Source organism: Equus asinus, chromosome 12 (genome assembly GCF_041296235.1).
Source record: "Equus asinus isolate D_3611 breed Donkey chromosome 12, EquAss-T2T_v2, whole genome shotgun sequence".
Lineage (NCBI taxonomy): Eukaryota > Metazoa > Chordata > Mammalia > Perissodactyla > Equidae > Equus > Equus asinus.
In genome coordinates, this window is record NC_091801.1 from 68,617,002 (window position 1) to 68,638,990 (window position 21,989).

General features: G+C 40.3%; 1 protein-coding gene across 2 annotated transcripts in view; it reads left to right on the forward strand.

Moving 5' to 3' along the window:
- Positions 1-7,108: 7,108 nt before the first annotated feature.
- FAM91A1 (family with sequence similarity 91 member A1) overlaps positions 7,109-21,989 on the forward strand; it is a 44,293-nt gene continuing 29,412 nt past the window's right edge. Inside the window, exons 1-9 of one of the 2 annotated variants that reach the window (XM_044743763.2) lie at positions 7,124-7,444; positions 7,671-7,793; positions 12,576-12,660; positions 14,008-14,159; positions 15,829-15,886; positions 16,598-16,665; positions 17,493-17,606; positions 18,841-18,931; positions 19,338-19,400. In XM_044743763.2, coding sequence (XP_044599698.2) covers positions 7,752-7,793; positions 12,576-12,660; positions 14,008-14,159; positions 15,829-15,886; positions 16,598-16,665; positions 17,493-17,606; positions 18,841-18,931; positions 19,338-19,400 — 673 coding nt within the window. In that variant the 5' untranslated portion in view covers positions 7,124-7,444; positions 7,671-7,751. Of the gene's footprint in view, positions 7,445-7,670; positions 7,794-12,575; positions 12,661-14,007; positions 14,160-15,828; positions 15,887-16,597; positions 16,666-17,492; positions 17,607-18,840; positions 18,932-19,337; positions 19,401-21,989 lie in introns of both variants that reach the window. The other variant, XM_044743762.2, reaches the window with a different exon arrangement.

Consider the following 21,989-nt stretch of genomic DNA (forward strand, 5'->3'; position numbering starts at 1 on the left):
CCTATTTTTATCTCAAAAGGTGAATCTTGACTTTCTCTTTGCCTTATCTTCTCAAAAGCAAATGGATGATGCTGGCTTTTTGATTCGCTTTTTTCTGACTTTTGCTTTCCTGGCCCTACCTTTTACCAAGGACCTGATTCAGTTGGTTACATGGTTCTGTTGGCTTTCTATATCCCTTAACAGAAAAAAAGAGAGAAAACAAAAAGAAATTACTATGCATTAAGGCTGTACAAATTCTAAAAAGATATGGTCACTAATGACATTTAACCAAATCTTCACAAGTCTAAAAGAAAGAGAATTTCACATTTCTGTAAAGTGAGAGAACAAGTGTTTACACAGACCTGGGCCATGAAATAGCTGATTGACGTTTTCCTGGGATCACTGTAGTTGTAGCCAAGAAATATTCTATCTCTTACTCAGATCTCATTTATAGAGGTCATGAAACAGTCCTACTACACTTGACTTTAATCCCTGATCACAGTTTACACTAGCAGACAAACTCCTATTTCCTGTTCGACAAGAGATTACATGTTGCCAAAGGTGTAAAGTTTGAATGACATAATGTAGAAGGAAGCAAAAATATTTCATTTAAGCCAAGTTTTAAGCCACTCTTTCAATACATCCAAAGAAGCTAAAAAGATCTGAGATGGACCAACACTGTATCTGGAACACAAACTCAGATAATCTCCATATTAGTAATTATGGATTCTCCCAACAGTTATAAAGGAGTGGGGGAATTATTTCCTTGGTCTACATGAAGATTGAATAGATGCCTGCTTATTTCTTGTGTGAAAAGCGTAGATTGGGGGAGTCATTTTGCATATGCAAAAAATTTATTATAGTTGGCCATGGAATTATTGAGTGGTACAGTTAGAATGGATGTTAGAAGTCAGCTTTGTTCAAGCTCCTCATCTTACAAATTCATTTCAACAAATGCTTATTGAGACCCTGGGGCCCAAGGAGGCCTGATAAGTGGTTGTCAACACTTGCTGTGCATTGAATCTCCTGGGGATATTTTAAAAATATGCAGGACCTGGGCTCCAGCTGAAGCATTCTGATAGAATGATTTGGTGTGAGGCCTGGACATTGGTAGTTTAAAACATTTCTCAGAGGCCAGCCCTGATGGCCTGGTGATGAAAGTTCAGCATGCTCATCTTTGGTGGCCCAGGTTCAGTCTCCCATGACAGAACCATACTACTTGTCTGTCAGTAGCCATGTTGTGGCAGCAACTTACATAGAAGAACTAGAAGGACCTATGATTAGAATATACAACTATGTACTGGGGTTTTGGGGAGGAAAAAAAAAAGAGGAAGATTGGCAACAGATGTTAGCTCAAGGCCAATCTTTTCCAGCAAAAAAAAAATAAAAAGCAGATAATTTTCATGTTCCTAGGACTACCCTCTCCCCACATTTTTCAAATAAAAGAAAAAAAGAAAGAAATCTAGCATTCAAAGTTTTTATTCTATCTCTTGTCCACATACTTAAATTAATTTGATGAAGTAATGAGGAAAAAAATGAGAGGAACTCTCCAGACTCCTCCTCACTTCCATAGTCTTTCGTAACCTCATCCCTTTGACCTCTTTATTTATTTTTCCAACAAGTCCAACCTCTTTTAAAAAATAAAATTGAATAGCGTCTCTGGAATTCATAAATCCCATTCACTCAAAATGTGATTTTATTCTTCATCATAGATACTGTGAAAATGCTTTCAATTAAGGAAAAATAATGCTTTGTAGCTGACTGACTTATCCTGTCTGCCTGACCTACCAAAGGGCACAAAACTTTAGGCTCAATGGTGACCTTGAGCTGACCTTGAGGACTGCCCAGCAGTCCTACGTGCATCAACTTCCAAGGAAGAATGGACAGTATTTGGTGCTATTAGATACTGGAGACAAATTAGAGAAAAATTTTCAAGGACTTTAGGGCCTGAGATATTGGTTTGGAGAAAAGTCAATGGTTAGAAATGGGAAAGTAAACAATATGCAGGTTTTAGGTATAGAAATGTTGTGTGAGATCAGCCCCTAGTGGGCCCCTTAATTATTACAATTGTTCAGCACTTGAGTTGAGTTGACCTGGCTTGATGTTGGAATGTTCGTTTCCACATCAGACCACAAATGCTCTAAACACAGACCGCCTTCAGATGGCAGAAATATAATGTCCTCTGTATTACAGAGAAATGTATAATATTAACCTTTCACAGGCTATGTGGCAGAGGATCTTTCTGCCTCTAAAACAAACTTGTAACTCTTCGGTTGTTTCCCGTCACTGGCAGAAGAAAGTCCTAGAAACTCCTTAATGTAGAGAAAGATGGCGCCACATGATCTTGCTCCTTCCCACCTCTACATCCTCAGCTCCTGATTCTTCAGTGTCCCATTCCCAGTGTCAGGATGAGACACTTTCCAGGTAGAGCAGGAGGGAAAAGCATTCCAGAGAAGGGTCTCCTATATACAAAGAGCCAAAGGGACTCCACAGTGTGGCATGTTTAAGGAATTGCAAATGTCTTGGGATTTCTGAAGACTGTAATGCAAGAGAGGATGGACAGCCGGGCCTGTCAGTCTAGCTTTCATTTCCTTCACTTTCGACAGAGTCACAGGCACAGAAATATTTCTCCACTCTGAAGTAAACAGGGGGGGATGATTTTCACAGCTGACAGCCTCCATAACAGAGGCTGTGGGAAGTAGTGGGGAATGTGGCCAGGGGGAAAGCCCACCTTCTGTCTAAGCCGGGTAGCCTCTCCTCAGCTCCACTGACTAGTGTGGGAAAAGGGGTCTAACGCTGTGCGATTTTCCACATTTTCAAGAGAATTCCCAAATCTGGACTTTTATGAGAATTCTTCTCCCTCTACAACATCTATTCATTCACCTGATATTTAGTGAGTTCCGACTGTGTGTATTCTAAGCCTGAGGACACGGCAGAGAACAAAGCAGACAAAAATCCCTACCTTTGGAGTATTTCCAGTCTAATGGGGGAGACAATTTTTTAAATTTTTGTTTTTTGAGGAAGATTAGCCCTGAGCTAAGATCTGCTGCCAATAGTCCTCTTTTTGCTGAGGAAGCCTGGCCCTGAGCTAACATCTGTGCCCATCTTCCTCTACTTTATATGTGGGACGCCTACCACAGCATGGCTTCCCAAGCAGTGCCATGTCCGCATCCGGGATCCGAACCGCCAAACCCCGGGCTGCCAAAGTAGAACGTGCGAACTTAACCGCTGCACCACTGGGCCAGACCCAGGGAGACAAACAATTTTAAAAAGTAGGTAAGTTATTAAATGTATTAGATAGTAATAAGTGCTATGGAGAAAAATCATGCAGGGGAGGCTGATGAGGAGGACTGGAAATGGGTGACAATTTGGACAAGGTGGTCAGGGAAGGCTAAACTGAAAAGGTGACATTTGGGAGCTGAGATGTCACATAACTAGTTCACTCATTTGATACATTCAATGGTATTTATGTGCCAGGCATGATTCTATGTCCTGGAGATAGACTGATGACCGAGACAGGCAAGGTCCTTTCTGCCACAGAGATTATAGTCTTGCTGTAGAGACAGACAATAAACAAGAAACCAAATAGGATAATGTCAGATAGTGATTTCTTGCAACAAAGGAAATAAACCAAGGGAATGTGTCAGGGAGAGGAGTGGGGGAAGTGACTAGGTTGGACAGAGTAGTTGGCAAAAGCCACTCCAAGTGACAATGGAGGCTGCCTGTTGTGCAAAGGTCTGGGGAAAAGCATTCAAAGTAGAGGGGACAGCAAAGACAGAAGCCAGCCGTGAGGTGGGAACAAGCCAGGTCATTACATTGAGCATCAGGGGGCGATGAATTGCTTCATGGAACAGAGCAGAGCGCATGCAGAATGCAGACTCATGACCGAGGTAAGGGCCAGGCAAAATCGTGAAATAGAAAATGTTTACAGTGACATCTCCCCCATTCTTTTCTCTAGACACCATTTCCTCCTCTACAGGAGCTTCTCGGGCCTCATTTAATCCCTGAGCTCTTTCTCTTCCAAACCTGCTCTCAGAAAAGTATGTGATAACTGGTGTATCTAAAAAGCGGAAGACTAAAAAGCTATTATTCTTCCTAAGGGTATTTACATTTCAATTACAATGGTTTAATTATGAAATTTGTTGCATCAGCTGTTTGGGTGTTAGAGTATTTTATTGTTGGGGAAGTATGTTAATTTCCTATGGCTACTGTAACAAATTACTGCAAACTTGCTGGCTTAAAACAACACAAACTTATTATCTGAGAGTTCTGGAGATCAGAAGTCCAAAGTTGAGTCGGCAGGGCTCTGTTCCTTTTGGAGGCTCTGGGGCAGAATCCCTTTCCTTTTCCAGTTCCAAGAAGCTGCTCACATTCCTTGCCCTGTGGCCCTGCATCTGCTGGAATTGTCACATCTCTGTCTCTGAATCTCAACTCTCCTGCCTCCCTCTTATAAGTTATGATGATGTTCAGCCCACTCGGATAATCCAGGATCATCTTCCCATCCCAAGATCCTTACGTCAGTCACACCTGCAAAGTCTCTCTTGTCATGTGAGGTCACATATTCTCAGGTTCCGGGGGTTAGGACATGGCCATCTTTGGGGGCCATTATTCTACCGACCACAGGGAGTGATATTCTGGGGTCTGTGAGATTAGACCACCAGACAGCTCCCTACGTTCAGGTTGCTTCTGCTCATTATTTTTGTTGGAATTTTAGGAATGAAAGAGTTCTGTAGTCTTTCTGAAGGGCAGATTGCCCAAGCCAATTGGGTAATTTACCTTAGTCCAAGTTGGGAAAGCCAGATAAGACTGACTCTCATTGCGCGTGTAGTTTTCAACACATAGTTTACCAACAAGGTTAATTCGGATGGTAGCTTCCAGGACAAGGCTTCTAACGCTGCAGGTTCTGACCTCTCTGCAATTTTAAAAGCAAAGGTCTACTGAAGCAGAAATACCGGGGGCCTGATTCAAGGACCCAAAAAGACGGACATTATTGTTTACCAAAAAGGCAAGATGATGTAATGAGTGATCCATGTGGAGGCCAAAAATGTTTTCCTGCCTGGTACTTAAGGGAGCAGTCCTGTTCCTGAACTTCCCAGCAGAGGGGGCCATTGATCCCTGTGGGTGAACCTATGGTCTCTCTGAACTGCTTTGTTTCCAGTCTGTGAAAGACTGGTCACCTTGGGTGGAAATGAGGCAGCTCAGTACTTTAATTAGCACCCTGTATTTCACAAGCCAAACTCTATTGCCAGTTCCTACTCTGAAGGGCTTGTTAACTGGATTCTTTCCAGACATGTAGCTTTGACCCATTACTTCCTCCAAATTTCTGCTTTTCTCAGCCAAGTTAGAATCTTTTCTATTCATCATGGTCAAATTTTCAAAGATCTGTGGCTGACTGATTTAGCGGGTGTTAAGTTCATCACCACTATCCTCTGTCTACTTTCACAGTTTTTGATGTGTCCACACTATACTCAATATTTGTTGATAAACAAAAAAGATGTATTTAGCAGGTGATCACCTGTTTGCTATAATTAGTTAAGATAATGGTTTACAGGGGTTTTTCAACTATGTTGACTTTAATTTTGATTGTTACTTATGTTGCATTAAATTGAAGTTAGACTTTGGAAGATTATGGGTTCTCCCACACTTAGAATTATTAAAAAATTATTTTTTGGGCGGCAGGGATTAATGTTGTTGATTTTAAATGAACACTGTCTGAATTGGAACAGGACGCAGAACAGTTCGGTGAGTGAGAGCCTGAATCAAGGAATTAAAAGGATGGCTCTGTCATGAGACAGCCTCGGGCTCCAGTTTGGCTGTCACTACCACCTGTGTGGTCTTGGGAGCAAGTCATGCTGCCCTGCTAAGCCTCAGTTCCCTCCTCTATCAAACTGAGATAGTAACAGTGGCATTCTTTCACAAGTTTGGGAGGAATAACTATGGCAAGTCAAGGGCTTGATGTGTAACAGGCAGGCAATCAATATTTGTTGAATAAATGTCTCATGGTCAGAGTTCTGTTAACTTTAGCTATGATGATGAGGGTCTGCAAACATTGGATTCAAAGTACTTAGTTATGGGTTTTTATAATTGGATAACATGAGACCAATACATGGATGCAAAGGCAGTTTGGACCACATTTGTTTAAACTCATCAGACATAATGGATTTCCTGCTACGCATCAGACTGGCCACTTGCTCAGGCGTGGTCTAGGCATCTTATAAAAAATTCTGAGTATACAGCTGTCGGTGTATAATACAACATTATTTAAAACCATTGTTTAAAACTGAAAAATAGTTGCAAAAGTACTGAACATTTCTCTGGTCGCTGCCAATAACAATGGCCATGGGTTTGCTAAGCTAGTAGTAACAAATTCTGGAAGAAATTGTTCCCAAAGATCTTCTCACTAGAACTGAAATTAAAATAGGCTGGATTTCTGCCTTTAAAAAGTGACTGAGGGCATATGGAGCAGAAGCAGTAACAGAGCTGCATGCAAAGAGTCTTTATCTCCTAGATTCCCTTTGAGCCTCCCCCACTTGTCAGCACCAGCCATTTAAAATTTCAGCTTGCAGAATCCCTACAATTTAAGAATTTGGATCTTTGAAGTAGAGCCCATAGTTTCTCTTCCACAAGATGCAGCCACTACCTGGAAGTGATGAAGGAGCACCAGACCTTTGCTCTACCACTCTTCCGGCTTCTCGCTCAATTGGGGTGAAAGCTCTGATTTATAATCCTTCTCGAGCCTGGACCCCACCCACCTGGCCGCGGTTGGGGGTTGCCTATGGACGGCCCCCAGGGGGCTCACTGCTCTTCCACTATTCGAAACCAGCCATGGCTCCCTTCCCAAGTCGCTCCTTCTCAGACAACCGACCCCACTGCCTGACATCGCCTGCTCCTGGGCCTGCGGGGTTCGCATTTTGGGGAAACTGGGTCATCCAACAACGGCAACGCAGACCCAGACGATTGTCTTAATTCATCCAGAGACGGAAAGCTGGAGCCGGCAGCGGGGCGGTCACCGGGGTCCCCGTCTGCATCACCTCGTAGCCCCGCCCCGCAGAGGGTCGAGGGCGGGGCCAGAAGCCAGCCCGGCGCCCCGCCCCTTCTGCCTCGCGCCCGCGGGCGGAAGTGACGCACGCCCACAGCCATTTCCGGCGGGCCGAAACTAGGAAGAAACTTGGGGCGGCCGAGGCGCTCCTGCAGCCGTGTCTGCTGCGCTTGTGCCCCGTGGCCCGGGCCGCGCCGAGCCGTCGGGAGCCCTGGCCATGGGGCAGCCCGGGCCGTACGCAGTGTGAGGCGCGGGGCCTCCCGCGGGCTCCGCTGCCAGGCCGAGGGCGGGCAGGCGGGAGGCGGCGTTCCAGCCGCGGTCGGGCCGCCGCCGCCCGTCCGCGCCGCCGGCACCATGAACATAGACGTGGAGTTCCACATCCGGCACAACTACCCCTGGAGCAAGTTGCCGGCCAACGTGAGGCAGGTACGGCCGGGGCCCGCGCCGCGTTCACCCGCTGGCCTCGCCCGCGCGGCCGGGGCTCCCTGCTCTCGGATGGCTCCCGCCCTTCCCTCGCCAGGGGCTCGGGAAAACCGAGCGCAGCCCAGGGGTGAAGGAGGGGACGGCTCTGGGGCCCCAGGGGCGGGATGGGATCGTTGCTAAAAGGGGTGGAATGGTGTCCCCTGGACTCGCCTGGCGCCTTTGCCCGCAGCATCCATTCAGCCAGGCACGGGGCTAGGCTCCTGCGAAACGGATTTAAAGCACGGCCCCTGAGCCCCAGAACTTCAGGAGGATGGGACGGGGACGAGAAACGAATGAAAGCATACGTTACAGGGTGAGAGCAGCGAATGCGTACCTCTGTTATGGTATATGTGGGCTCACAGAGGAGGGAGAGAGACATTATCCGGGGAGTGTCTGGAGGATGTGCAAAGGAGGCATTTAAAATGGGCCTTAAAGAATTAGCTAGATGAGAGGGAGTGAAGCTATCCAGGGAGAGGGAAAGTCATTTTAAAAAGCTTGGACGAGTGAAAGCGTGTTTCGAGAGTAGCGAGCGACTTCATATCCCCCGAGTTTGGAGGTGTAGATATATTGATGCGTTTGGAGGTGCAGTTTTGTGAGTGCGTGGGGGCCGGTAGCAGACGGGGCTGGAAGAGCAATCGGGGCCAGATTTTGAAGGGGTTTTCCACTTTGTTTTGTTGGACTTTGTCCTCCAGACAAGATGGGTTTATTAGAGATGTTTCAACAAGAGAGTGACATGAGGTTTTGTCTGAGAGTTAATTCTCAAAAGTTGTGTGTCATTTTTACTCAGTTTAACAAGTATTTATTGAACACCTCCTGCGTTCTGTGCCTTGTTCTAGGTGCAGGTAATTTGCAGCAATCAACAAAACAGAGACCCTCGCTTCATGGAGCATACATTTTAGTAATGAAAGATAGACGGTAAACACATAAATGAGTAAATACATAACATGGCAGGTGGTGTTAAATCTTAGGAAGATAGTGTTACGTGCTGCATATACATTTACGTTCTCTGGTCATCGATTGACCTCCCATTCTACTTGGTTGAGAGTGAAATTCGGTTTCCCATGGGTGCTGGGCAGTTATATTTGGAATGTTTGGGATAGTGGTGGTGATGGTATAAGAGTTATTACTTTGCCTCCTCTGCCAGCTTGGGGGCCCATTTCTAGGAAATGAATAATTTAAGGCTCTGGGATGCATCATGTGGCAGAGAAAATGTTTTCACTTTAAGATACCAAAAAGACAAGACAGTAGAAAGATAATTTAAGGAACTCGGAGTTCTTGGTTGTCAGTGGCTGCCCACGTGGCATTTGTCTTGATCTGGAAGAATGTGCTCTCAACCTGAAGGAGGAAGTTTCTCTTGTTAAACTCCATAGAGGGTTTCGGTGGATACTTGTTCTGTAGGGTTTTGTGCCGTATCCAAAGACAGCAGGAAGAACCGACAACCCTTCTTTGCTCTGTTTCCATTTTTTCTCTACTCTTCCTTTCATAAAAATCAATGTAGCGTGATGGAAGAAAGATGGATGATTCGATTATGTTCAACATGAATAATTGACCTTAATTAATATTGGCAAAAACTTTTCTTAGCCTTAGTCATGACTCTTAAATACAATCATACAACAGTGTTATAATCAGATACACACATGACATTAAATTTAAATTCTTTTGGTAAGATCACTTAAAAGAAGAGGTGTTTTTGCTTAGGATAAGCTTCCACTTGTAGAAGGTGTTGGAAAACCCATCTGTGCAAGTTACCTCCATGGACTGTCTCTGGCCCTGCCACTGTTTTCCTAGGTCAGGCTCCACCTTGGATCACTAGCTACAACAGCTTTCTATCTGGTCTCTTGCCCTCAGAATAGGACCCTCCCATCCATTCTTCACACTGCACTGGGATGAGGTTTCTCAAATGCAAACCCAAAATCCCCTCGCTACCTGTCTCCTGTAGATTGCTTGTAGCTTCTTTTTGAATCTCAGGTATTAACTTCCAGGAAGGTTTCCCTAAGCTTCTAAATCTGGATCCCTTGACCCTCAGATGTGTTGCTGCAGCCCTGTATTTCTCACCCCCAGCACTATGTGCATTTTCTGGTTACATTTGTTGTTTTGCTTCTGTATTTTGAGCACCTGTGTCCTAGTTGGCTATTAGTAAGTCTGTTTGGAGCGAATGGGTGATGGTATCAGTCTGAGATTTTTTTCCAGGAAGTAAAGCTCAGTCAGTTTAAAAGTGGGTAATATTCCTTGTAGGAAAAGAATTTGTTTGTTAGCGTTATAGATACTAAGTACTTTGATAGAGTTTCCAGTAAGTTTTGATGAGTTTAATTTGGAAATGACTCATATTTCCCAGTTCTGAAAGCTGGGGGAAGCCATTTAGATTTAAAAAAAAAAATGAATTTCAAGCCAATAGGTTTTTATGGATGAGATGAAATATTTTTGTGTGATATGGGCTATACTAGACTTTAAAAAATATGTTAAAAAGTTGTGCATTCGGCCATTATTTTGGGATTTTTCTGTAGTTTACCAGTATCTTGTATTCATTGTTCAAAAACAGTTTATAGTTATTTTATTTTGAGGGAAATCTTATGAGTTTCTGTATAATCCAGGAAAGGTCAATTAAAAAAAATTCTGTTTTTTATTTTTTTGGGAGGCGGTGCACATTGGGATTGGGGATTGTTGGAGCAAAAGCTTAAGAAAAATTCTTTATGCTTGTAGTATAATCTGATGCATAGAGTGTTTTACAGCCACTACCTATGTCGCTCCTTCATCTATTAGAGTTCCTTTTATATGCAACCCAGCTTCATCTGTCAGACCTGGTCAGTTTTCTGCAGGGTCAGCACTGTCTCAGGGTAAAATGACCTTTCTTTAGTTGCCTTCTGTAGTGGCAAGTGTTTTAAAAAGTGGATGGTGGGAAATTTGGGGTAGGAGTGGGAGAGAAGCCAAAGAATCTTGGTGAGCAAAGCAGTTGTAGTTGATGTATCTGGGTAGTAAAGAATAAAATCAGCTTTCAATGTAGTTTTTAGTTATTTGTGTGCACACATGTGTATTGATCCGGACCACTCATCACTTAATGCCTATTGCAAAGATCTGTAGATATTTAATAGATAATCTCTTAAATTAGCTTACAAATAACAGACCCTTACATTTTGTATGAGTGGCTTGATTTACGCTTTTTATCCTGGAGTTACCAGGAATGGAGTTTGAAGGGGAGAAAGTGGTTATAAGTTATGAAAAATTAAGGTTTTTTTTTTTTTTTCTTTTTGCTGAGGAATATTCCCCCTGAGCTAACATCTGTTGCCAGTCTTCCTGTTTTTTTCCTTTTTATGTGAGCCACCGCCACAGCATGGCTGCTAACAGATGAGTGGTGTAGGTCTGCCTGGGAACTGAACCCAGTCCACTGAAGTGGAGCATGCCGAAGTTAACCACTAGGCCCTGGGGGCTGGCCTTTTTTTTTTTTTTGCTACAGGGGAAGATTTGCCCTAAGCTAATATTTGTGCCAGTTCTCCTTTTTTCTTCCTTTCCTCCCTGCAGAAACCCAGTACAGTTGTGTATAGTTTCTAGTTCTTGTGGATCTTGTATGTGAGCCACCACCACAGCATGGCCGACAAGTGACGTAGTTCCGCTGATGGACAAGTGGTGTAGTTGCATGCCCAGGAACTGAACCTGGGCCACCGAAGTGGAGCATGCTAGACTTTAACCACTAGGCCGTAAGGGCTGGCTCAGTTAAGGGACTTATTTGAAACGGAAGAGCAAATCCTCAAATTTGGAAGTTGCTGAGATTTTTCCAGATTGTTTACTATGTGAGTGTGTCTGTGTTTTGTGTTCCTTGAGAAAGACACTTTTATTTGGCATTAGAGCTAGAGGAAACTCTTTTAAAGTTTTGCAGAAAGCCTAGTATTTTGAATCTCGTAAAAGTTTTCAATACTGACCCTGGCTTTGGTGCCACTGAGGATGGTGGAATAGTTTCTCTACAGTGAACTCTACTCCTGGTTACATGTAGTGTTAAAATGGATGTAAATAATATAAGCACTTACATTCCAGCAGTAGTGTGAGTTATGGTTTAACCTGTGGTAAGCTAATTAATCCAGATGCAGGAAGAAAGATTTTTAATTTTCTCACGTCATGTCCCTTTTCTCTTAAAATGCTGCCCACCACTGGTTCCAATTATGAACCAGTTTATGTAGATGTGAGTTTCATCTGTCTTGTGAAGATTGCCTTAAGTGAAAGTATGTGTATGGATGTTTATCTTGACTTTCAGAAACCTATGAGTAAGAAATATAATAACTGAATCCTCTGATCTTTCCATCATTAGTCTCCTAAGATTCTAATTTTATTTTATAGCATGTTGGAAAGATCATACCTGGTAATTAGAAGGGGGATAGCAGTCACATATTAAATTAAGTTACTGGTCATACATTGAAAGTAGTATTGACTATAATCAGGCAGACTTAACTCTTTGCATTCCTGAGGAGCCAACTCCGAACTTAAAACACTAAATGTGCAGCTGGAAAGTGTTCTGCCTGCTAAAAAAATATATCAGGATTCTAAAATTGTCTAAATGTTTTCTAATGAGGCCATAAAGAGATGATGACTTTAAGAAGTAATCTTATCACTTAGAGGTACGTTTGAAGTGTACATTCTCCAGAAATCTTAATTTTTAATAATCATAGTGCTTGGCTATAAATAATTATCAGACAGGGATCTGTCGTTTTTTGCCCTTCTTAAATTTAAATAAATGTAGGTGCAAGAAACCATCCATCCATCCAACACACACAAGTTGAGACAGTGAGGAAGGAAATCTTTATAAGTAGAAGTTAGTTTTTTGTTAACTTAAGTGAAGTTGTGCTCTCACACTGCTCTTTTATTTGATATTACATTCCTTAGGTAATTTCAGTAAGTCCTTTTAGAAAGGCAGGTTGAAAACAAACATTGACGTTTTGCTCTAATACCGTAGAAGGAAAGTTAGTATAATAAAATTTGAGAAAATCTGCTTTATTCGGTTCTGGAAATTAGAGATTCCAGGGTAAGACTAGGGGGTATGGTTTTGAAATTTTATGAGGAAGAAATACTTTAGAAGCTATTTTAAATCTGTTCGAAAATTTTTTTTTAGAGTCTTGGAAATTCACAGAGAGAATATGAAAAGCAGGTTGTCCTGTACAGTATCCGCAATCAGTTACGGTACAGAAATAACTTAGGTAAGTAGAGACATTTTTACATCGAGGTGGAAATGACTTGCTGAATTAGCATTTTTGTAAATCTATCTTTTCAACACTTGTTTCATAGTGCTGAAATTATTCTGTGTACAGATTTTAAGAAACTCTATACAGACCCATTCCTACCTAATAACAATTGCATTAGCAAGTAGATTTTTCTTTCTAATTCTGATGAAAATTATTTTTTAGAGTATTGCTTATAGATTTGTTTTACCTATAGAATATTAAGCTTGATTCAAATGTCCTCTTTTTTCTTTGGGTGAGAAAATATACCAAAAACAAGTACATTAGTTCTAAACAATTTTTGCCTTTGAGTTTTGTTCTTGTCTCCATAAATTTTCCCAATAATATAACTTTAATAAAAACTCTTTCTATAATAATTGGAACAGATTTTAAACATAGTTGGTTCCATTTTTTTTTTTTTCCTTTTTATAACCTAGACTCTTAATTAATAGGCTTTCACATCTGAGAGCTTTTTTTTTTCCCCCAAAGGTATGCTTTTTGGTAAGGAGGCTTGGCCCTGAGCTAACATCTGTTGCCAATCTTCCTCTTTTTTTTTTTCCCTCCCCAAAGCCCCAGTACATAGTTGTATATTCTAGTTGTAAGTCCTTCTTGTTCTTCCATGTGGCATGCTGCCACAGCATGGCTTTTTGAGCGGTGTGTAGGTCTGTGCCCAGCATCTGAGCTGGTGAACCCTGGGCTTCTGCAGTGGAGCACGTGAACTTAACTGCTATGCCACCAGGCTGGCCGCTAACTCCTTTTTTAATGTTTGCTTTTTATTTGTCAGATTCCTTTGATTAGTTTGTTCTCTTGCCCTGCTGGTCTTTCCTCCCATGTATTACCCTTTAAGCATATTCCTTCAGATGTTGGTTTTCTGTTTAAATGTATTCCATTAAAGTCAGAGGTCTTTTTACATTTAAAACACAAGTCCAGCAGATAATTTTTAAAAATATACTTGATTTCATAGAAAACTGCCGTTCTGGTTGGCTCTCTTGTAAAGTAACATAGTAAGAGGCTGTGAGTGAGTTATAGCTTACGTTTTGTACCTTTTGGGGAGACATTCTGTGCTTGCTTTCTTTGCTTTTTGATTTGGTAAGAGTTATTTCTCTGCTTGTCTGTCCTATTACACGTTTTGCTTATATACTCTGAAGTCTGTTTTCTTGTGGTATAATTGTTTTTTTGTTCCAACTTCAATTATTTTATTCATTCTCTTTCAACTTACATACTTTTCTTTTTAATTAATATTGGTTTGTAAAGAATTTCTCGTTGCATTTATATGTAAGTATAAGACATCTGAAAAAAACTGGAGAATTTCCATCTTTCTCCCAGTTAAACATGTCAAGAAAGATGAACGCAAATACTATGAGGAACTACTTAAGTACAGTCGAGATCATCTCATGCTGTACCCTTACCATTTGTCGGATATTATGGTAAAGGGCCTGAGGATAACACCATTTTCATATTATACTGGGATTATGGAGGTGAGTTTACAGGGCGCGTGAACCATTAGAAATGGGGTGGGACTGCATGTCAGGGACGCTTTGCAGATCATGACCAGCTCTGCATTGTAAGCCACAGTGGATATTGTTTCTGGGTTTATAGTGTAAGAAGGACTCTTGGTTACAAGTTAACTGTTTTAGCCACAATTGTGCAAGTAGTTATCATTATCAGAGTTTTCACAGTGGAAAATATTTTTATTCTGTGTTCTTGAAGGAGTTGTTGACTCTGTACTATTGTAGCATTAGTCGGTCATTTGTATTAGCAGAGTCTGTATAAAATTTATTGCTTTTAGTACATCATTAAGATTGAAAATGTGGATGACAGACTTGAACATTAGGCTCAGAGAAACTTAATGTATTTAGCTTCTCAGTGACTGTAGAAAGAATAAATGATGACGTAGACCCAACGCTATGTAGTACATGTGTCTGAAAAGGAGAAATCTGTTAGTAGCTCTGGCTGCTAATCTTTCTGTAATTATTAACTTGTACTTTTTAGCTGTTTTCCAAAGGCAGTCCATAGGCTTGTGTTGAATAACTTTAAATACCAGTTATATGCTATTTTAAAGTGAGCTTTATGTAAAGATTGGCAATATTTATCTAGTATTCATTTGCTACTTAATTATATTTGAATGCTATGATTTGGGCTCACTAGCCGCTTTAAGGGCAGAGAGAAGCTTAGAACTGAAGGAGTCGGGGACCTGTAGTAACAGTGAGCTCAGCCCCCTTTGTGATGTGGCTTCCCTTCCAGGAGCTCCTTTTGCTTATCTCCTTAAGCCCCTTCTTCACGGGCACTTCTCCAGTCCCGTGTCTCCTGTGTCCCTGTTTTGGAGGAGATACAAAGGAAAGCTCGAGGGCCGACAGCCCAGGTTTCTGTCAGTCCCTTTCCCTAGAAGCAGAGTAGCATAATGAAGGTGGCCGCTAATTAGAAGATAGAAGGGTTGTTGCTGTCTTCATGATTACATGATTAATTTTCTGCTGTTGTCCACAGATTGAGGGGAGATAACAGGGAGGTTTTGTCCCATTTACCAGCTTTCAATTAGGTCCATGTGCGTGGGGCTCTCTGGTTTCTGTCCTTACACCATTGGGTATAGCTTATAGGTTGAAAATGGGTCTTATCTCCATAGTAAACGGTTGGTTTATTGTTGGAGAAGCGGATGGGGCTTGAAAGAAGCTGGATACTGAGTTGAGCTGATTGGGACTTCTAGGGGCAAAGATGACTAAGGGGTTAAAATCTTTATTGGTAGTGTGTGTCGTAGATGCATGTTGATGTGGCTGTGACACATTATTTGGCCTTTTCTCAGGGTAGGAGTCTAGGATCAGATACGAAGTGTGGAGAGGCTGGAACCCTGAGCTCTAATAGAGGTATTCCTTGCGTAGCTTCCACAGGGCAGAGGTTACAGGGCAACTGTCTGGGATTCATAGAGAGTGCTGGGAGAAACCCAGACCTGAAAGTCTGATCTTCAGTTTCTAGGTTGAGACCACGTGGTAAGTGCCACAATGTGGCATGCATGCTTTAGGTTGCCAAACTCTCATCTCAGTGCTTCATGTAATCATCGTTATTCTGTTTGGCTATAGTAGTATGTATTTATATACATGTTTTCATCTAAGAACGTTTTGCATTTAAAGTTCTTAATTTTTTTCTTTTTAAAAGGACATTATGAACAGCGAGAAAAGTTATGATTCATTGCCCAATTTTACTGCTGCTGACTGTGAGTATTTAATTATGCTGAAGGAGGTAATCTTTAGAGTGTGTCTTTGTGCATGCATGCTATTGTGTCAGTATCGTAATGTCTGTGTTTAACCTGAAACACTTGAAAAATGAGAACAGAGAGCAACATTATTGATGGAAATTTTATGAGGTGAAGAAGTCAAGTGTGAAATTTAGCCTAAAGTCTAATAGAAATATTTTGGAGTGGTAAAATCAGAAAAGTGGGACTAGTCTGTATACTTCCAGAGAATGAAGTTCTTTCTGATACCCGGGCTGTGTTGTGTACCAAAAGAGGGAGGAAAACTTGTGTACAGTGTTTTTGCAGCATGATACACAGTTGTTACTAAAGTAATTTGCTCTTGTTTTATTATGCTTGTTTTAGTGAAGTGTATATTTAAAATGTGATAAAGTTCTGTCATGTAAGGGGAAACTTTTGCTGAGAAGTGTACTTTGACTTCCTGAAATTGGGAGGACTTCTGCTTTTTAAAAATATCCTCATTTAGCATTGTCAGAGTGTCAGCTTAAATTCATCTCTCCCAGTTTTGTTTTCAATTATATTTTGTTTGAAGAATTCCTTTTAATTTGTTATTGATTGCAAACCAATAATCAAAAGGTGAACAAAAGCCCAGGGTTTTTTCCTAAAAAGCCTTGTGAGTGTACTGACATTTCAAGATGTGTTAAATGTCTTTAAAGGAGAGGTTCTTTCTTTCAGGTCTAAGGCTTCTTGGCATAGGAAGAAACCAGTACATTGATCTGATGAATCAGTGTAGATCATCAAAAGTGAGTTGGTCCTTTCCCTTTCTTTCTCATTTCTTGTCCTCCTTATCACACAGTCTGATTAAATTTTTTAAGTGGCAGGAATAATGAATTGTAATTTCTTTGATCAAATAAAAATATGCTTAATATAGAAACAATACAAAAACAACAACTCACTATTCTCTTACTTAGGGTTATGGCTTAAGTGATTGTTGAATTAAAAATATTTAACGCATAAAACATTTAGTTTGCTTGTTTTTTCGAGGAAGATTAGTCCTGAGCTAATATCTGCCGCCATTCCTCCTCTTTTTGCTGAGGAAGTCTGGCCCTGAGCTAACATCTGTACCCATCTTCCTCTACTTTATATGTGGGACACCTGCCACAGCATGGCTTGATGCATGGTGCGCTTGTCCACACCTGGGATCCGAACTGGCGAACCATGGGCTGCTGAAGCAGAACATACGAACTTAACCACTACGCCACTGGACCGGCCCCCATTTAGTTTATTTTTAAAGATTACTTTTGCTCCGCTGGTCTTCCACTCCCAGGGTTCACCTAACAGGTGAAATGCATTCACATTTTCCAAATTTCCCTTTCACCTCCTGGGTTTCATTTTAGTTTCTGGATTTGGATCCAGATTTAATGATTAGTATTTTGAGGTAATTTATTTTGAAATAAGTTGAGAATGGCTTTCTCCGTGCACTATATCTAGAATGCTTCAGATTTTCAAACATGAGAATTTAAAAGGTATTTATTTAAACTGTTAGAAACAGTCTTATTATATGGTCAATAAACAAGAAAGTAGTAATTTTAGGTTGATTGCAAATTCTCAGATGTTTGTACCATTGCAGAAATTTTTCAGAAGGAAAACGGCCCGTGATCTTCTACCCGTAAAGCCGGTGGAAATTTCCATCGAGGCGTGGTGGGTGGTGCAGGCTGGATATATCACAGAAGATGACATAAAGGTAGATGTCTTTAAAAGTTACACACAGGGTTTTTATTTTTTAAATTATTTTATAATTTATAGTTCTATAATTTTTTTAAAAATGTAGACTGTTATTTTGAAGAAAATTAAACTTAAATTCAAAGTTTAAAATTGTCTTCATAGGCTAGAATATTGGTGGATTTCCACGCTACTCTTTAGTAATGAGGGAGACTTGACTTGGTTCAGGCACAGTGATCTGGGGATTTCAGTTAAACAGAAGTTTCATGTAAAGTGACGTGATGCTCAGCTACCAACAGTAATCTTGGCTGACTCTTCTTGAGCATGTGCTGTGTGCTGGTTGTGTCAGGCACTATTCCAGACTCCTTTTATATTGTCTCATTTGATTCTCATAACAACCCCAGAGGAGTGTATTATTTGTATCCCATTTCACATATGAGGAAAGTGAGCACAGAGAAGTGAAGTCATGGCTCGAGTCCTAGTGGTAGTAAAGGTCCAGGGTTTGAACCTGGGCAGTTTGCCGTGGACCCTGTGCTTTTAATCACTGCTAAACTGCTGTGCTGACGTGGGGGCTGCTTTGAGAGGGCAGTAGGGTCAAGATGAAGGGAAATGATATACCCAGTGGTCAGAGCACAGTGGATACAAGCTTCATACATTTTAGAAGAGATGTTGATTTAGAGGAAGGGGGTGGGGCGATGGATGAAGGGACTGGAGACCAGGTCATACGTATCTCTGTGGTTGCAGGAGTGTAAACTTTTTTTTGGTTTGTGTTTTATTTTACTATAGAGGACAGGTCAAGTCCAGTGAGTAGAAGGCTTATAAATTTTGCTTCAGTCTAAGTACTTCCTAAGGGCTGTCAAACTGTGTCATACGATAGTGGACTTACCACTGGTAATAATCTCGTAGAGTTTGAATAAACTGATTTGAGAGATTCAGAAAGCAAATGGATCTGATTCCAATTCAAAGAAGACGAGTAAATATTGGTATCTTTTAGTGAACACTTACTCCTTACCAGCAAGTATTGGTATTTAGAGTCACTTTGTTCTCCAAGTTCTGTTGATGGCATGTTTTGGCACTTTAATTTTGATGGTTATGTGCGTAGCTTTTTAAAAAGTTCTGGAATGATAAATGAAAAAAACTATGTAGTCATTCAATTAATGACATATAATCATTGGTTTAAACATGACTGGAGTTGAAGAGACTTATAAATTACTTAATTTGACAGAACTTAATTGAAAATATTTTGCTTTTCTTAGATATGCACTTTACCTGAGAAATGCGCCGTTGATAAGATCATCGACGCAGGCCCTCAGCTCTCTGGATCGCTGGATTACAATGTAGTACATAGTAAGTGGTTAGTAGAAATGGTCTTTTGTCAACACAAAAACTTGTTTTAAGCCATCAACAATTAATAGCAACTATATTTATCAATTAGGTAAGAATAGGAATGTTTCCTAAAGGCATGTTATTGTTTGAAATGCCACCTTAGTCCATTGTTTTCCTGTGTGGCTATAATTGGTCACATACAGGAGTAATTTATACAAATGAATCGTGAGAAAAATTTTGTAGTTCTGAGCATATGAGGGAAATGGAGATTTGAAAACTTTAATAGAATTCTTTTCTTCTATTTTACTTTTTTTCTTTTTCATGCAGCATTCAGTTGCAAGAATATAGAAAATCAGGAATCATTCTTTTTAAAAAAATCACTGCTGTTTAGTATTCCATCTAAAGCAAGATGCTTTTGCTTCTCTAGGTTTATATAACAAAGGCTTTATTTATCTGGATGTACCAATATCTGATGACAGTTGTATAGCAGGTAAGTACGTGCTGATATTTTTCAGTGTGTTTTGAATGGCTGCCAGGTGCTGGGCACTGTATGTCACCTTGGTAAGTTAGACATGAGTCATTCTAGGATCTTCAGTGTTAGAAATTTTCAAAGAAAAGCATTTCTTCTGAGTTATAGTGGTTTTACTTAAATTCCTTATTTTCATTTTTTTGTTATTTTGGTGTACACTATGTTAAAATAATAGAAATCTGAGAGAAATTTCTCACAATCCTAAATCAAATCAATGTTTTTATAAATTTATGTCACCTTTTAGTCCTTGTTCAGTGCATAAAAATTTTTCTATATATTTAGTATTACCATAGAATTGTATGTTCTTCATTTCCACTTAACATATCTGTCTTATTTTTTTCATGTCACTACTGTCTTTTTTCTCTTTATTTGCTCCTCCCTTCCTCCTTCACCCACCTTCGCAAGTTAAATCATTATTAAGACCCTTATGTGTTTCCTTCTAAGATTATGGATTTATGTTTGTTAAAGCATTCTCCTGTTGCTGATTATTTAGGTTATTCCCAGTTTTTTGCTACACTAGTGATGTGGTTAACATCCTTGAGCACAGAGTGGAGCTTTTTTTCTGCAGGTTAGATTTCTTAACCAATTTATAGAAGCACTTATATTTAGGTTATGGGTTACAAGTATGTTTTCCATCAGATCTTTTAGCTGTTGTTCTTGTTTGTGATATCTTTTACCATACCTAAGGTATTTATTTAATATTTGTGTAATCAAATAAAAAGTGTCAACAAATTCCAGGGAATGACCTTACTGGTGACACTTGAGAGGTGATGGGACTTATTGCAAAAACACTCCCTCACCTCAGTGTTGAACCTTGACGGGTTTTCATCTCTACTGGATCCTGACCTTTATTTGTGTTAGCATGGTTATGATTGTTTAATAATGCATTTTGGACCAAGTACAGACGTGAATTCTTTTTTAAGCTTGGAAAGACAGCTAAAAAAGTAAATGAAATACTAATTGTGTTTTGTATGGTGGGTGCTGTAACAAATAAAATACTAGTTTTAAAATTTGAAGGATTTTGACAAGGAAGTGATTTTGGGAAGACAGAGATAATAGTGGTTTCCTGTCACCACTGGAAAATATGAAAGCATTACTCGAGTCTCTACTCTCATCTGATAAGCTGATGTTGACTCACTTGAGATGGACCTGAGAAGATTGGTCTTTGATCAGTTCATTTCCGTCCATTTTGACTGACAGCTGGAACATTGACTCACGCAAGCACTAAGTTCATTTGGAAGAAGCTGCCAGAGAAGGGCTGAATGGATGGCTTCTACCTTACAGTGTCGTGTTCTGCCACGCTTCACTTAGTATCTGGTCATTTTTGTTGGCACAGGCAGACCCATGACATGGTATTACAGCTGCTGAGTGTGCCTTCCTTGTCACCATGTTTGCTCTGGCTGTTCCCCAAATTGGAATAACTCATGAAAGGAAAGCAGTTTGATAACATGGAAGCCATCAGATTCAGCACAAAAGACACCTGAGGGTGATTTCAAGGGAAGCATTCCAGATATGTTTCAATTAAAAGCAAGTACTCTGAGTGGTGGAACAAATAAACGTGGGAGAGAGTAATGCTTTGAAGGGAATAATTATGAAAGAGTCTGTTGCTAAATAAAATATATTTATTCCATCATTCATCAGACTTTTTACTTGCACATTTTATGTCTCCCCTTTCCCTTATGGCTCCTAGATTTGTTATGCTTGAATAGAATACTTTAAGGTATAAATAATCTAAAAATGCTTAAAAAATAGAATACTTCTAGGATATGTAAATAATCTAAAAATGCTTAAAAACTTTGGTGATATATAGTCAGACCTGTAGTCTGGAACTTATTTTTGTATTTGATGTGAAATAAAGGTCCAACTTGGTTTTCTTCTCCTTGGGTCACCAATAGCATTTGGATAAATGCCAGCACTGTTTTCTTGGTAACTGAATACCACTGAATCAAGTTTAACGTTTGTCATACATTAAATTCGCCTCCATATTGGATCTAATTCTGATACAGTAGTCCCCCTTATCTGTGGGGGATATCTTCCAGAATCCCCAGTGGATGCCTGAAACTGCAAATAATACTGTACTCTATATATACTGTTTTTTCCTATGCATATGTACCTAAGATAAAGTTTAATTTATAAATTAGGCACAGTAAGAGATTAACAACAATAACTAGAAATAAAATAGAATAGTAATAACAATATGAAAGTTACGTAAATGTGTTCTCTCTCTCTCTCAAAATACCTTACTGCACTGTACTCACCCTTCTAGTGAGATGATACGGTGCCTACATGATGAGATGAAGTGAGGTAATGATGTAGCAAATTTCCCATTTAATATTTTCAGACTTCGGTTGACTGAAACCACAGAAAGGAAAACTGGATGGGGGGGACTACTGTATTCTTCTTTTTTCACTGATTTATTTTTGTTCTTTTTTTTTCTTCCTTTTCCCCACTAAAGCCCCAGTACTTAGTTGTGTATAGTTGTAAGTTCTGCTGGTTCTTCTGTGTGAGCTGCCGCCACATTGCAGCTACTGACAGTTAAGTGGTGTGGTT